This window comes from Denticeps clupeoides, chromosome 13, assembly GCF_900700375.1.
Source record: "Denticeps clupeoides chromosome 13, fDenClu1.1, whole genome shotgun sequence".
Lineage (NCBI taxonomy): Eukaryota > Metazoa > Chordata > Actinopteri > Clupeiformes > Denticipitidae > Denticeps > Denticeps clupeoides.
This window is the reverse complement of record NC_041719.1, coordinates 12,210,963-12,227,208: the sequence shown is the minus strand read 5'-3', so window position 1 is coordinate 12,227,208 and position 16,246 is coordinate 12,210,963. Positions and strand designations below refer to the sequence as shown.

At 46.8% G+C, this 16,246-nt stretch overlaps 3 protein-coding genes across 3 annotated transcripts; 2 read left to right on the top strand and 1 right to left on the bottom strand.

The window, feature by feature from the left end:
* The first annotated feature begins 388 nt into the window (after positions 1 to 388).
* tmprss9 (transmembrane serine protease 9) lies at positions 389 to 6,276 on the top strand. The gene is made up of 15 exons (XM_029001421.1): positions 389 to 960; positions 1,053 to 1,180; positions 1,287 to 1,354; positions 1,430 to 1,605; positions 1,694 to 1,735; positions 1,817 to 1,930; positions 2,016 to 2,181; positions 2,454 to 2,728; positions 2,837 to 2,979; positions 3,136 to 3,385; positions 3,458 to 3,574; positions 3,653 to 3,821; positions 4,178 to 4,449; positions 5,145 to 5,281; positions 5,665 to 6,276. The coding sequence occupies exons 1-15, from the start codon at positions 831 to 833 to the stop codon at positions 5,824 to 5,826; spliced, it is 2,349 nt and encodes a 782-aa protein (XP_028857254.1). The 5' UTR covers positions 389 to 830; the 3' UTR covers positions 5,827 to 6,276.
* On the bottom strand, positions 6,181 to 7,954 carry timm13 (translocase of inner mitochondrial membrane 13 homolog (yeast)). The gene is made up of 3 exons (XM_029001445.1): positions 7,746 to 7,954; positions 7,250 to 7,318; positions 6,181 to 6,974 (listed from the first exon to the last, which is right to left on the bottom strand). The coding sequence occupies exons 1-3, from the start codon at positions 7,863 to 7,865 to the stop codon at positions 6,876 to 6,878; spliced, it is 288 nt and encodes a 95-aa protein (XP_028857278.1). The 5' UTR covers positions 7,866 to 7,954; the 3' UTR covers positions 6,181 to 6,875.
* Positions 7,955 to 9,167: 1,213 nt separating this feature from the next.
* enc3 (ectodermal-neural cortex 3) lies at positions 9,168 to 15,090 on the top strand. Its single transcript, XM_029000615.1, has 3 exons — positions 9,168 to 9,360; positions 9,877 to 11,661; positions 14,408 to 15,090. Exon 2 carries the CDS (start codon positions 9,885 to 9,887, stop codon positions 11,652 to 11,654), a length of 1,770 nt encoding a protein of 589 aa, XP_028856448.1. The 5' UTR covers positions 9,168 to 9,360; positions 9,877 to 9,884; the 3' UTR covers positions 11,655 to 11,661; positions 14,408 to 15,090.
* Positions 15,091 to 16,246: the final 1,156 nt, after the last annotated feature.

Sequence of the window (16,246 nt, the reverse complement as noted above, 5' to 3'; positions counted from 1 at the left end):
AGCTCGTTCAGTCACCGCCCTGCAAGAAGCACTTTAGCACAATCCAGAGCCACTGCTGCATTATAGCCTGCTTACTTTTTTTTACTACTGTTTTTCTCCCCTTTATTCCATTTAATTTATTTGATATAAATTTAAGTATGCACCGTCTAAACAGAGCGCTACTGAACACGTGTCATAAAAGCCTTGAATCTCGAACCCCGATCTCCTGCCTAGTGCCCGCTACTGTCTCACGTTGTAGGTTTTAGGTTCGTTTATCCGGAAACTAAATCTGTTAGAACAACAAACTGATTCGGGAGAATCTCTGGGTGACTCGTTCATTCCGGCCGACCGCTCAACTGCACTGAGAAACGAACGAGTCACTTGAGGATTCGATTCGGCTCCGCGAACGACTCGACGCGGCGTACCGTGGCGCTGCGCTGCGCTGCGCGCCAGGTGTTTCGTGGGTAAATATGTTCATGGCGCAGCAGTTGTTCCAGCGCGGCGTAAATCCACTCCGCGCACGCACAACGCAAACAGCGGCCCATTCCCGAGGATTACCACTAAACTGTTAATGGGGCGGCGGCGGGGGCTGAAGAAACCCGAGAGCTCACCTGCACGCCCATGGGTGCGCCGCGGGAGCGCTGCTCAGGTGAGCGGGACGCGGCTTCACGCCCGTTTACACCGCGTCGCGCCGGGGACCGAGCTGGCAGATAACACAGGGGCGTAGAAAGGAGATCTGGAGGGGGGAAGAAGTAGTAGGACGAACCCCAACCCCCTCGAATGGAAGACGTCGGGATTCGGGGCTCCGCGGATCTCTTGTGCGCACTCTCCGACTGTCCTTGTGTGTTCTGATGAAGAAAGGTCTGGACGAGATGGCCGTGACCTGTCCTGCCCTCTCCTGCTCCCCGTACTGCAGGTGCATCGTCCTCAGCTGCCTCGGGGTTTTTCTGGTCGTCGGGGCCATCGTGGGACTCGTGATTGGTTCGTGTGTTCGCACTCGTGGCTCTTGCCATGACGATTCATTGCTTGTTGATTTGCAGCCTGCATGAAGCTGAACTTCTGGAGTGTTTCAGGGTTCCTGGTGAGTGCGGAACATTACTTTGTGGAAACCGCAGAACTGAAAGGACTCAATTATGATGCAGCTCTTCAAAACGAAACAAGTCCCTTTTCTAATGCCTTGTCCTCCATCCTGACTCAAAAGGTGGGCTTTTGACACAGTTTTAGCCATAATACATTTTTTTAAACTTCATTTTAGATAATTCACTATAAAAGTTCCCGGTACTGCTTACTGACATTTTCAATTTCAGATCAAGGCTGTGTTCAAGGCTTCATCCATAGCACGGCATTTTCGAGATTGCAACGTTCTGGGTTATGGGTAAGCAGGAATGATTGAACGTGAAAATGTGACATTCAGACAGCATTTCAAACGTAACATCTCAATCTGGCGCAGGGACATCAACGGAAATGTGCTGGTTACACTGCGGCTGGACATCAATGTAGCTAACGTCCGGGGATATTCCAGTAATGAAATTCAGGACCTTCTCCGGTCTGGGTTGACCACTTTGCTGTATGGGAAGCCTCTGAAAGTACCACCGTTTGGAGTGATCGCTTCCATCAATTTACTTGGTTAAAAAATTATTTTCCGTATTTGTTTTACAAGAATATTTTCATGGGTGATCGCAGCCAAACTTTTATTGCTTTTATTTCTCCTCAGGCCTCACTGAGAAGTCATTCTATTCCATTGGAGCTGAGACAAGTAAGAATAATTTGGCCCCATTTTGGAGACAGCAGAGTAGATGAGTCTTTTAATCACAAACAGTACATTGTTCTTTCCAAGGCGGCTGCACAGATTATGATTTTACCTGTGCCAATGGCGAGTGTGTAACCAAATGGAACCCAGAGTGTGACCAGATCCCAGACTGTGCCGACGGATCGGATGAAGCACATTGCTGTGAGGCCCGTCCATTCGTACCTGAATTCTGCCTTGTCCTTCAAAAGTAAAATAAAAAAACAGCTTTTCTCCTCACAACTCTTAGCTTGTGGGACTCGTCCGGCCATGAATAGTCGTGTGGTAGGGGGCGAGGCGTCTCGCCGTGGGGAGCTTCCCTGGCAGGTCAGCCTTCGGTTACATGGCCGTCACACCTGTGGCGCCTCCATTCTCGGCAGCCGCTGGCTTGTCAGTGCCGCTCACTGTTTTGAAAGGTTAGTAAGTCTTCAAATCGTTTTCTTTTTGTTTGATTCAATGACCAGACCTTTGGGGCAGTGGTGGCCTAGCGGTTAAGGTCCCGTAATCAGAATGAGGTGCCACCGCTCCCCGGGCGCCTGTCATGGCTGCCCACTGCTCACCAAGGGCGATGGTTGAAAGCAGAGGACACATTTCGCTGTGTCACCGTGTGCTGTGCTGCAGTATCTCACATTGACAATCACTTCACTTTCACTTAAAATGATTGCAGCCTCCTTCCTCTATTCTGCAGAGACAATGATCCAAAGGACTGGACGGCCTTAGTTGGGGCCACTCTGGTGAGCGGTGAAGAAGCAGGAGCTACAACAATTGGCATAAAGTCTCTGATTGTGTCCCCGGATTACAATCCGGTGACAACAGACAATGATGTGACCGTGCTGGAGCTGCAGACCCCACTGACCTTCAGTAGCTACGTTCAGCCGGTGTGCTTACCTTCTGCCTCCCATGTCTTCAACCCCGGAAAAAACTGTGTGGTGTCTGGCTGGGGTGCCATTGACCAGTCCAGCTGTAAGTGATGCCATTTAGATCTGAAGTGTGCAGTGTGGTCTAGCGAATCGTTTTGAGCAGTAATTAACATGTAATGTTGTTTTTTATTATTATTAAATAACCGCGAAGACGACATGACTCCTTCCCTACTGAAGGCTGTGGTAAAGATCATTGATACCAACGTCTGCAACAAGCCAGCAATTTATCATGGCAGTATCACTCAAAATATGATGTGTGCTGGTTTCCTGGAGGGAAAAGTGGACTCTTGTCAAGTACGTTGGAGAAGGTTGTAGAGAATCGTTCATGTAGATAATCTTACTATTAGTGTGTTTAAAATGTTATGTTAGAAGCTACCACAACCCTCATGGAAAAGCAGAAGGTAGCTGTCTTGACCAAACCATGACTTATTTCACTTCATGCCAACGTAGGGCGACTCTGGAGGACCTCTTGTGTGTGAAGAGTCTCCTGGCCAGTTCTTCCTGGCTGGTGTGGTCAGCTGGGGCATTGGCTGTGCTCAGGTCAACAAACCAGGCGTCTACTCTCGTGTCACCAAGCTGCGCAACTGGATCCTCAGCCATACCAGCTATGACTTAGTTAACAGCGTTAGCCGTTTGCCAAGCACAGCCGCTGCTGTAGATGTCCTCCCAGACGCCGTGGCCTCCTCAGCTCCCATGCAAGGTACTGCTTAGTGTTATATCTTTTTACACATATTTACTGGGAGTTAATGGCATTTTAAACATCCATTTTCAGCTTCTGCAACCTCAAATAATAGCTTTGACTGTGGGGCTGGTATGTGCATAAGTAAAACCAACCCTGAATGTGATGGAATATCCGACTGTCCCAACGAATCTGATGAAAAGAACTGTGGTGAGCTAAGCAAATGTGCAATCATGATTTCGAAGGAACATTTGAAGTATTTGATTACTAAGACAATGACCTCTCCAGAGTGTGGCCTGCGCCCTGGTATAAGCCAGGAGAGGATTGTGGGGGGAGTAACGTCCAGGAGGGGTGAGTGGCCATGGATTGGCAGTCTGCGGCACCACCGCACCCACCACTGTGGGGCCACTCTCATCCACAGCAAATGGCTCCTGACGGCAGCGCACTGCTTCACCGGGTACAGTTCCTCCGTGAAATCATATCTGCATTTTATTTCCGCATTCAAAAGTGAACGTTTCTACAAATCTTGAAAACAAAAAAACACTTAAATAGTGATGCATGACACACACACACACACACTGCACATACACACAAAAGGTGTCAGGCGGTAATGACGTTTCATGTGCAAAAAATCGTTTTGACCCCTTTTTGAACCTGTATTTGATTACCTGACCTATAGAGCCAGACCTAACAGAACAAAAACATGGGTTGTCTGGGGCAAGGCTTGAGGTCTTTGGTGAATTACAGAAATGAAAGCAATAATAGGATATTATCTTACCTGAGCTTCAGCTGAAATTACAACTGTGTGTGCAGTAACACCGATTCTGGGCCTGGCGCCTGGACAGTGAGCCTGGGCTCTGTGATTCGATCGGGATTGAGCGCACTGGTGATTCCTGTGCAGAGGATCATCCTCCACCCCGACTTCAACAGCAAACACATGGACTTTGACATTGCCCTCATCGAACTGTCCATCCCAGCGCCCAGATCTTACACCATACAGTCGGTGTGCCTGCCCTCGCCAACCCATAGCTTTACTAAAGATGCAGAGTGCTACATCACTGGATGGGGATCTTTGAGTGAGGAAGGTAAGGCATGAATAACCCCTCAATAACCACTTTTATTTAGAAAATGTGTATGATAAATATGTTGAGTAACATGGCACCTGGCAAATTTACAGAAAAGAGGAGGCAGTATTCCACCAGAAAGCAGGTGTAACTACTGGGGTGGTAGTATCCTAGTGGGTAAGACACTCGCTTATGAACCAGAAGACCCCCACTTGAACCCCACTTACTACCATTGTGTCACTGAGCAAGACACTTAACCCCGAGTATCTCCAGATTGTAATTCGCCCTGGGTGTCTAATAAATGTCGTAAATGTAAATGTACTGCTGTTAAAAGAAACACGGAAATGCCCAGATACTTTCCTGTCTGCAATAATTGCTGTCAAGGCAGGGACAGGGAATATACAGTGGTGAAGAGTAGAGGACATGGACTGGAATGGGATCTTATGTGATCTTAGCTTAATTTGTCTTGATGTTCCAGTATGTGCAGAATTCAGGGACTGGCTGTATTATAAGTTGTGTTTATTGACTATCTGGGCCACACATGATGCTTGTGATTTCTAACTTCACATTTACTTAACACATGTATTTGACGTAACACCATTACAGTTCCTACTCTAAAATGGAATACACTTTAACACAATTTATCTGGAAACCGGTATTGTACCCTGGTGTCTTCGAACATTAGGTGCCATTTAACCTGTTTTTCTGGAACTCAGGCAAACTAGCCAACATGTTGCAAAAGGCACAAGTCAGTATCATTGATCAGCGGGAGTGCCAGAGTTCTTACAGCGATGTTCTCACCACAAGGATGATATGTGCAGGGTCCATGGAGGGTGGTACCGACACATGCCTGGTGAGTTCTGAGCTTAGTTGTATAGGCTTCTTTATTCTTCTGACCTGGTGAGTGAGACAGGATTTCTCATCTAACTGGGCTCATCTAGTTGTTGGATTTACCAGCTAATGTTCAGAAGGGAAGTCTGAATTATGATGGTTACGGAATTGTCAGAGGAAGTGGACCCAGCTCTTTCAGCTGCTACTCCAGAAGGCTAAAATGCTTATGCAGCTTGATTTTAAGCTCTAAGCTTTATTTGTGTCACTGTTAAAATCACATTTCAATACGTTTTTTCTTACAGCAACAACAATTTATTTTTGCACATCCCAAAATCACAAGCATGTCTCAATGGGCTTTGCAGCCACTACAGATGATGCCCCTCATACCATTTTTCCTTATTGCAGGGAGACTCAGGAGGGCCCCTGACCTGTCGGGAACCCCACGGCCGGTGGTTTGTTGCTGGCATAACCAGCTGGGGTCATGGCTGTGGTCGAAGTGGCTTCCCGGGTGTTTATGTGCGAGTGACAGCAATCAGGGGCTGGATATCGAGTTTTCTCCCTTTTTAAGGGTATGGCTGTACTGTAACAGGCCTACTTATGGTTTCAGTTAGCCACCTCCATAAAACATTTAAATCAGGTATTTGTTAATGTACATCTGCCATTAGCCACACAGGCTAAAAGTTTTAAAATACCTTTCACATTCTGATGTATTTATCTGAAATATTTATTAATGATTACATGTTGTAACTGGTCAATTTATTGTCCAGAAAATAAATATTTAAATAACCTGGTTAATGTGTACTTTTTAATTGTAATGTAGATTTCGTTCTGTCCAGCAACATTGGTTATGCCATTATTAACAAACTACAAATGTTTTCACAGGTTTGGGAAAATAATCTTGAAAGTTTTCAACAAAACAAATCACAAGTGTATTGTATTTATTGGACTAACACAATTCATTTATATACACAATTGTAGTGTATATACTGTTACACCACAGTAAAATTTAATCCTAAATGTGTGTGTGTGTGTTTTTTTTTTTAACCTAAGCAGTATTCCTGAATGTACAATTGTGTTAAAATTAGAGCAGTCCTCTAAAGCTCTATTATTATTCAGAGGGCTCCTCCTCCCCTCGAGACAAAGGAGGGAGAGACGTTCCCAGAAATCTCACATGCTGAGCACACAAAGAAGACCAAAATCTGTGCCCATACTCTGCCTTGTTCAAAAACAGGTGACTAAAACAAATCTGGGCACAGGCCTCGGGTCACATTCATGAACAACTTCATGAATCGTTCTTGTAAGATGATCCTGCTGCTCTGGGACGAACAATGACAATCAATGGCAAACTAAAGAATGAATCACATTTAAATAGGGGGTAAAGAGGAAAAACTGCACCAGTCTACTTAGCGCCAATGTGAATAAACTGTATATGGTTTACAATATGAATTACATGTCCAGAATATAAAGCTATGCCTCCATCACCCTGTAGGCCTGTCTGAGGGATTTTGAAACTGGCTTGCAGGTGGTTGCCAGGAATTGTGATCCTGGCCTCGTGTTTTTCTTCAGCTCTGGCATGCGGAGGAATGGCTGGCCGGTTGATGCTGAGTGGACAGCATTCATATATGTGCTCTCTCCCTCTGTAGCCTGGAATTATACGCCCGGGATACCGTATTCCATGCATCCATGTACCGGTCCATGCACATGGCGATGCACTTCTACAAAACATTTATAAAGCAGCCAGTCAAGGTCAGAACTGTTTGATCAATATGAGTCACTTCTCATGATTTTCTTACTTACTGTAGTAAAATAAAAAAAATTAACACATCAAACAGTAGTACTTGCTATGCTACTTGCAATCAATAGCACCGCAATACATGTTGATCTAAAAGTATCAGTGGTGTTAAAGTACTATTAATTAGTAATAATTAGTATGGACTTTTCGTGGGACTCTCCTCTACTGCCACCAGACTGCTATCTCAACACACACTACCTGCTCAGAATTGTCCAACGTTCCTCCAGGTTTACCGATGCATTTCTTGAAGCACTTGTCTGTCATTCTCTGTAAAACAGAGGATGAAGATACTTAAAGATACTTAAATGGCAACTGGAACATGAATTACAATTAAACCAAAATACAGCACATGATTAATTGTAAATTAAAGTGGTTAATGACTACTAAAGCCTGACGTTGCACGCACACAATTGTGACTACTAAAAGCCACGAGAGATAAGACTAATTAGGTGACCATATATCACATTCATTGTCTCCAGCCAAGCAAAATTTACAGAAGTTGACAGAACGGCTAACAAGCTAAAGCTAGTATAAATCAGTGGGTGGTTTTATTTCACAGCTTTATTATGACTGGGTTACTGGTTCGGCTACCTGGAACGTACATTACCCAACTGAGGAAAAAACTTCTGCGCTATGTCAGATACCATTAGCAAGGCACATTCGTATTGACACCAGCTTCGCACCGAACACTAACCTGCAGCAGCTCTTGCGCATTAGCCACCGCGATTTGAACTTTTACTTGCTCCATAATGGTGCCGGTATCCATTTTCCCGGAGCCCGCACCTGAAGAAAAATCTGATCCGAAGCTGTCCATGTTTAGGTGTTGGTTAAGCTACTGGTCCGAACCCTCCACCACACGTGTGTTAAATTTTGGTATGTATGCCCTTGACGGCAGCAGGAAGCCAGAATCCGAGCATCCGGCAGCAGAGCGTCTTGGGAAATGTAGTTTCTAATTGTGAATTTTTTCTGTCTGGCACGTGGCATGAGATCCATATACGAAGGATCCAGCTACATAAAATCAAGAGATCTGAAAACGCCATGCGCGTTCACAGTTATTAAAAATATTTTAAAAAGACCCCGTGCTATCATTTAAATATCGCACTGACTTTACAGTTCTATAGACTTCAGGTTGAATTATAACACAATATGTGGTGTGTGGGTTAATAGTTTCATTTTTGCATCAATTTGAACGTATATTCCCCATGAACAAAAATATTAAATGTTAAAATAATAGTTTTTTCCTTTTCGTTAAAAATTGTAATGACAATGTTCTGTGTATACAATTTGTCCACTGCTAGGGGGCAGTAAATATTTCGTGTAATTTGTTAAGATTTTAAATTAAACAAAACAAAATAAAACCATATCAATACTGACATTTAACTTTCAGCAGCATGTGTATAGTAATTCTTTGTAATAGAATTTTCTTGCAGTAATTTCAAATTGCAGTAGGCTTTGTTACAACAATTACTTTAAATAAAAAAAATCTGCATGCAAAATATGTTAACTGTGCTCGTGTGTTTGATGATATAAATTTACACAGAAAAATATTTCCGTGTCTCTGTTGTTACATAAAAAATAACTTTTTAAACCTTTATTAATGAAATACTGTCTACAGAGGGCGCTTGAGTAACGTACTTTCTTTAAAAAATGTATGGTCATGAGGCTATCAAAATGTTATTATTTATTTAGAATGATTTAATGAGTTCTTGTAAGTCTCCTTTACATGTGTCTTCTATTCCTCATTTCTGATTCTAGTTTTATCATTGATCTTATGCATATATTTTTCAGTTTGAAGCTGCCCAGTGATGGCTGTTGTACACAGAGAGCTGTTTTCTATTTTTAAGAAAAAAAGAAAGATTACTCGAACATGTGGTGTCATTGAAGTATTGGCACAAGATTATCTATGAACATACACATTTATTACTGATTTTGTATCTTGCGCCCTGTTCCAGTGATCTTGCGAATTTGCTGACGGCGAGGCATCCTTGCCTTCAGCATGTTCGCCCCGCCCACTCTTCTATCCAGAGGGCGGGGCGAATGTGTGCCGGCGAGGCCCCGCCCTCTGTGCGCGTTTTACGGATACGCGAGTAGGCGGGGCGAATCCAGCCTGGGCTTCTTCTGGGAAGAATCGTAAGTTACTTTCTGGGTTGTTGTGGGCGACTGCGGTCGGGGGGCCGTGGAACTGGAGCGGATGCCGACAAGACTCTTACTATCGATGGGTTTCACTGGTTTCGGAAGCTCGTTTCAATCACGACCTCGTTCTTTTCATCTCATTTGAGAGATTCGACGTAGGAAGATTTCGCTGCTCGGTAAGTAGCAGAATGTCACGATGCTCCACTCGGTACATTCAAGACTGTCCTGATCTAGTTTCACGTTCAAACGTGCTGAGAATTTCGGTGGAAAACGACCCCCAGATAAGTCGAAAAAGTAAACCGGAATACATAAAAATACATACCGATTTATTAAAACTGTGTGGGCCGAAACGTTGACGTATGTATCCGTCATTTTATTTGAATTGAAGTTATGATTGCCCTCCTCGTGGTTCGGAGATTTACCTCAGAAATGGAATATGATCGAATAAAGAGCCGACATTAAATGAACAGGAGCGTGCGAGTGATGAGTGAATAATTAAACTCGGCGAGGAAACACCCGGCCGCCGCTTTGTTTGATCTCAGTCTGCTGGACTATGGAGCTTTAACTCTCTTATCTTTTTTTTTAAATTCTTCTCATTTTCAGGTTTTATTATCTGATTGCTTTCAGTCGGGAAGCTGATGGATGTATTTAGATGGCATATTAAGGCTGCGCTGTTTTGGATTTGTTGTCAGGATCAAAGATGTCAGTGAGCAACCATGAGAACAGGAAGTCCAGGTCGAGCTCTGGGTCCATGAACATCCAGCTGTTCCACAAGACGTCCCATGCCGACAGCCTGCTGACCCACCTCAACCTCCTCCGCAAGCGGCGGATCTTCACCGACGTGGTGCTGCGGGCGGGGAACCGGGCGTTCCACTGCCACCGGGCCGTGCTGGCCTCGTGCAGTCGCTACTTCGAGGCCATGTTCAGCGGCGGCATGAGGGAGAGCCAGGACCAGGAGGTCAACTTCCATGACTCTTTGCATCCAGAGGTGCTGGAGCTGCTGCTGGACTACGCCTACTCTGCCCGGGTCATCATCAACGAGGAGAACGCCGAATCCCTGCTGGAAGCTGGAGACATGCTGCAGTTCCACGACATCCGCGATGCCTCGGCCGAGTTCCTGGAGAAGAACCTACACCCATCCAACTGCCTGGGCATGATGCTGCTCTCCGATGCCCACCAGTGCCAGCGGCTGTATGAGCTCTCATGGAGAATGTGCCTTGCAAACTTTGCATCCTTGTACAGGACCGAGGACTTTCTCCATCTCCCTAAAGACAAGCTCCAGGAACTCATCTTCAGCGAGGAGCTGGAGGTAGAAGATGAGAGTCTGGTCTATGAGGCAGTCATTGACTGGGTGAAGTCCGACGTAGAGAGGAAGCTCGGCGACCTGCCCGAGCTCCTGCGCTGTGTGCGCCTTGCCCTCCTGCCAGAGTCATACCTCCTGAAGAACGTGGCGTCTGAAGAGCTGGTCATGGGACACAAGGTGGGCCGAGAGATCGTAGAAGACGCCGTCCGCTGCAAGATGAAGATCCTTCAGAACGATGGGGTGGTCACTGGCTTTTGTGCCCGACCACGGAAGGTCAGCCAAGCACTTCTGCTCCTGGGGGGCCAAACCTTCATGTGTGACAAAGTGTACATGATTGACCACAAGACCAAGGAGATCACCCCCAAGACGGACATCCCCAGTCCCCGAAAGGAGTGCAGCGCGTGCGCCATCGGCTGCAAAGTGTACGTGACTGGTGGGAAAGGCTCCGAGAACGGAGCGTCCAAGGACGTGTGGGTGTACGACACGCTGCACGACGAGTGGTCCAAAGCTGCGCCGATGCTGGTTGCCAGGTTCGGACACGGGTCTGCCGAACTTGACCACATGCTGTACGTTGTTGGCGGCCACACCTCCCTGTCGGGCTCCTTCCCGGCCTCGCCCTCCGTCTCCCTCAAACAGGTGGAGCAGTACGACCCCCAGTCCAACAAGTGGGCGCTGGTGGCCCCTCTCCGGGAGGGAGTCAGCAACGCGGCCGTGGTGGGTGCCAAGAACAAACTCTTTGCTTTTGGTGGCACCAGCGTCAACCGGGACAAATATCCCAAAGTCCAGTGCTTCGATCCGTGCCAGAACCGGTGGACGGTGCCTGCCGCGTGCCCGCAGCTCTGGCGCTACACCGCCGCGGCCGTGGTGGGCAACCAGGTAGTCGTGATCGGCGGCGACACGGAGTTCTCCGCCAGCTCCGCCTATCGCTTCAACAGCGAGACGTACCAGTGGACCAAGTTCGGGGACGTCACGGCTAAGAGGATCAGCTGCCACGCGGTGGCTTCGGGAAACCGACTCTACGTGGTGGGGGGCTACTTCGGGGCTCAGAGGTGTAAAACGCTGGACTGCTACGACCCTTCAACAGACTCGTGGAACAGCGTGACCAGCGTGCCGTACGCTCTCATCCCCACGGCGTTCGTCAGCACCTGGAAGTACCTGTCGGCGTAACGCGGCGGTGAGTCGGATCTAGGGGCCGAACTGGCTCCGTTTTATTTAGAACTGGGTGAAATGGGGTAAGTGGCAGAGTGCAGGAGGACCTCCAAAAACAACCCGATGCTTCGGCACTGCGGTTCAGGCACGGTACGAAGTTTCAAAAGTTGGAAATTGTGGAAAGTTACAGCTGCTGGGTGTCAAATCAGGTGCTGGAGGAACGCCGGCGCCGTAATTACAAAGCGTACGGGCGACTCAGCTGGCCATGAAGCGGCATTCCGCGTTTCTCCGATTGCTGAGAGGCCTGCCGGTGTAAAAAAACGGCGATCGCTGCGCCATCCGTCACGGAGAAGGTGCTGAACGCCAGCCGGCGAAGTGAAACTAGCGGCCTGAAAGACCCCCGGGGGGCCTGCAGCGCAGCATTCCTTCACAAGCTATTACAAGAGGAAGCCCTCAGCCAACAGTACACAGGCGGGCGGGGCTCCTGATTACAGTTGCTCCTCGCGTCCGTGTCACATTAGAAATGAGCCCGTGACCGAGGCTTGAGAGGGATCGGACATGGAGACGGAGAAGCTATATTTTGCACAGTTTGGCAGCCAAGAGCTCAAAACTAAAAATATCTGCTGGCTTCCAACGGCGCCCAGAGAAACAAAACGGACCTGGTCACTGCGCTCAAGTGGCAGTCGAATCTGTTCCTTTTTATAAATTGCGCCTGGTTTCATGTTGTTCGTTAAGAATTATTTATCCCATTGCGAGTCTGACGCTTACATCAATATGAATAAGAGTGAAGTCCATGATCCTGAGTTGTTTCAGGGTTTTAAATCAAAAACTGTGATGAACTATAGTAAAAGCCCAGTATGTTTTTGCACACCTGGGCAGGGTCAGAGGTCACAGACTTGTCTTCAGTCTGCACCTCCCCCCCCGCAGATGCTACTGCCATTGACTGGGTGGCAGGGCGGCGACCCGCTTGTTTCAATACTAATGTTTTATTAATGCGCGTAAAGGCCACCAGGACGGCGCGGTGAAAGAGGCATTATGCTGACATCTGCGCGCAGCTCCTTTCAGACCCGGACCCGCCGGCAGAGCATGCGCCCCCCCCCACACACACACGGCGCCATTTGCATAAACCTAATAGGGGTTTGATTGCTCTTTTCTGTTCGCTGTGAAGGAAGCGGCGCTGAGTGAAAAGAGAGGGAGGAAAAATAGCCCGAAGAGACTGGAACTCGGCTAAGCTGTCATTTGATTACTGGATATTAACAGATCAGCTGTCAGGCCGCCCTGTTCAACAGCGCACTCATAACTCCCATAATTACATAATAGCATGGGTGCAAGTAACGGTTCGGTATGAAAGCGTTACACTAATACAGCGAATAGCAAGTGTCTGTTTATTACTTTTTTAATAGGCCTGGGAAACATAAAACTGCCACGCGATTATTGGCATTTTAGTCAATATCTGCACATTAGCAGGCAGCGGCCAGCAGGGCCAGATAAACCAGAGGATGGCCTCGGTCCGATGTCTTGTGGGATATTCGGAAAGATGAAGGCCCAGGAAAAATAGACTGCAGGTGAGTCAAAAAACAGAAAAAGGGGAATTACCGTAACTGCGAGCGGCGGAACTGAGTGCTGACCAGCCTGAAAAACTGGTTCTGTCCCAGGAAAACCGGGTAAAAGGTCGGACGTGCTGCCGAATTTTCCTGCTGACAATGTGTGCAAGGACTCGTGTCCAGAATTTTCCTGAATCGTGGCTTGAGGACACTGTGGCGCCGCCGCTTATCATGACCCCGCCCCTAATACTTCATCACTACAATATTGATCACGGTGGTTCTCCCTCTTCATCATGAGTTATTACACCAGCCCTGGCGCTATGAATATACAGGCAAATCTGGCAAAGTAACAACTTTTCATAGTTCGCAGCTCTTTTTGAGACTTGGAAAGACACTGGCGGACACGCCCCCAGCATTTCATGGCATGAGTATTTCAAGTCATTGAGTTTTTTTTTTTTTTTTTATATATATAGAATTGTTCACATTTGCCTGAAGGGTTTCGTAAGTTCATTTCATTACGGTGTTATAAACACTTTGCTTCTGTAACGGGGGATGAGTTTAGGCGTGCAGATGTCCTGACGGTCCAGATTGTCCTGACAGCACGTCGAGGCATTTATGAATGACACAAAGGAGTTGCAGCTATTCAAGTCAACATGGATTTACAGAGAAACGGGGTGGGGGTGGAAGATAAGAGTAAAAGGGCTAAAAATGGCCTCAGTGACTGTTATGTAATCGTTTCTACGCCGGCGTTCTGGGACTCAGGCTGCCACAGTCTGGGCGGTCGGGGTTCAGTGAGCGTTGCCCCTGGGGAAGGAGGATTACGCTACATAAACCCCCCCTCTGCAGTTGTGAAACAGTGATTTGTGGGGGGCAGTCTTTTAATCATCAGAGGGGTACAAACGGCAGAGTAGCCATCAGGGCGGCGTGTAAATAAGCGCAGTGACACAAAATCCAGAGTAAATAGGGTCCTAGACACAAATGGCATTAAGGGTGACCCTGGAGGGTGGCATCCAGAGCAGCTCTGTGCCGCGCTGTGTAATTATCCGCGCGACGTATGCAAATGAATGAGTATTGCTGATGACTTGGGGGCAGGGGGTGTGTATAATTTTGGATTTAATGCAGATGAATGAGGGCTGGTATGTGGCTGGTTCACGAAGAAATGCGAATGTGACGAAGAGTTCATGGGATGTCTGACCCCTCCTTTCTCTCTCTTGTCTGTGTCTTCAGACCGCCAGTCTGGACCGGAATGCTCGCGCCCGTCTCCCCTCGCCGGCTGTGGAATGCTGCGATGGAGGCCGAAATCCCTCTCACGTGGACGGGAGGGTCAGAGGTTACAGAAACAGACACGGCGGCACTACCTGTCCTCCTGGACCGTTCTCCTGAACCGCACATGTACGCTGACCTTTGTACAGGAGGGTGGGGCTCTGATCGGGGTGCCTGGCTGAACGCACCCCCCCTTCACACTGAAGACTGTGGTTTTGTTCACTGGGACATTCGGTGTTGTTGGAGAGGGAGATTTGTATGAATGACCCATGCCTCGTACAAGAAAAAAAACTAAACTGTCCAATTTTTGTGGCCTGTTCTATTTAAATGTGTTAATTATTGTTCAACCTTCTGTCCTGGAACTGCTTTTTACAAAATGTGACTCATAATTGGAAGATTTAGAAATGTAGCTTTTTACATCTCAGGATTTCATTTTTGTATGTTGCCGTGTACATTTGTAAATGCATAGATTTATCATGATGTGGTTATGTGTGTGTGTTTGTGTGTCGTCCAGGAAATGCTGGTGACTTTTTAACTGATAATTGTGAATGTAAAACAAGCTGGCCGAGTGGGTGGAAGAGGCGTTTCCAGCAAAGACTGAATGCCAAAATGAGTTGTGTTAAAACTAATAAACTATTTCATTATAATGAATTGTTCCCGTCATTTTTCATATGAATGCAGCCTGTGTTTGCACCTAGAACGTTTTAAGATTTGTCATGTCCTTTATATGTTTTTTCTTCTCCGCTTATAATTTGCACTTTTTTGGAGTTTTAGAAGGTCTTGCATCTCTATCTATCTACTATGAGTAACCACAGCTAATCTACTACTCAGTCATTGTACATTTTCTATTTGCAATATCAGAGAGTAATACTTTTAGTGTGTAATGTGTTTTATATGTTTTTTTTTCCTTTTTATCAATAAAACATTGATTTATTGAAAAATTCAGTCTAGTTGAATTTCATGAACAAATGGTATTACCACTGGATTAACGTTAATGCAGATTACTTCTACAAAGGCTACAGGAATATTTTTAAATATTAAAATCACCCTTTGTCCTGTGTGTTATGCAGATTGCAGTGATGAAACAAGGAACATTTAATGTACCTGTTTTTTTTATAAAATTAATAAGCATGTCTCACCATTGAAATTTCTCCTGCCTCAACAGAAATTTCCTCACAAATGAAAAGCTGCAGTCATCTGATCTCAAATAAAATGCTCATGTAATGCCTGCACAGGCTCAGCTTCGTTTTATGTCCCCGGCACCGTGGAGCCAGTGGTTTCCTGACAAGAGGCGGCATTCCTGAGAAACGCTCGGCTCAGCAGGTACAGGGCACCATCCTCATACCTTTCATGCCCATGCAGGGCTTGTTCGTGCACACGGCGAGTGCACGGCGCACCACACTGAAGGCACGAGAGACGCGGTGTACCTCGCCCCTCCGTGCCCAGGCCGCGAGGAAGGAACACACCTCGGGGGGGTTGTGGCTGGAGAAGGGAGGTTGAAGGGTGTGGCCCAAGTCAGGCAGAAAGGTGCTCGTTCACGGCCTGGTTAACCATCAGCAGACGCCGTCTGAGCTGAACACCAACGAGTCAGCAAAACCTCGAAAAAGGACGAGGGCAAGAACTGAGTCTGCTGAAAAAGACCCATTTTACTCACACACAGAAAAGCTGCAGAAAACACTTTACAATAGTGTAGAATATTATTCTTGGAGATATGCGACATTGTGAACGACGTGGCCTCACACTTTCAAAGATGTGAGTTTGAATCCTGACGTGACCCCTTGTTGGCAGGGGTTTCCTCCGGGT

Bases quoted from the DNA above. Each gene is read 5' to 3' on its own strand.
- tmprss9 (XM_029001421.1), top strand. From the start codon at position 831: ATGAAGAAAGGTCTGGACGAGATGGCCGTGACCTGTCCTGCCCTCTCC. The intron at 3,386-3,457 runs GTACTGCTTAGT...ATCCATTTTCAG, and splicing joins CTCCTCAGCTCCCATGCAAG to CTTCTGCAACCTCAAATAAT. The intron at 4,450-5,144 runs GTAAGGCATGAA...TCTGGAACTCAG, and splicing joins GGGATCTTTGAGTGAGGAAG to GCAAACTAGCCAACATGTTG.
- timm13 (XM_029001445.1), bottom strand. From the start codon at position 7,865: ATGGACAGCTTCGGATCAGATTTTTCTTCAGGTGCGGGCTCCGGGAAA. The intron at 7,319-7,745 runs GTTAGTGTTCGG...TCTGTTTTACAG, and splicing joins ATGCGCAAGAGCTGCTGCAG to AGAATGACAGACAAGTGCTT. The intron at 6,975-7,249 runs GTAGTGTGTGTT...AATGTTTTGTAG, and splicing joins CGTTGGACAATTCTGAGCAG to AAGTGCATCGCCATGTGCAT.
- enc3 (XM_029000615.1), top strand. From the start codon at position 9,885: ATGTCAGTGAGCAACCATGAGAACAGGAAGTCCAGGTCGAGCTCTGGG.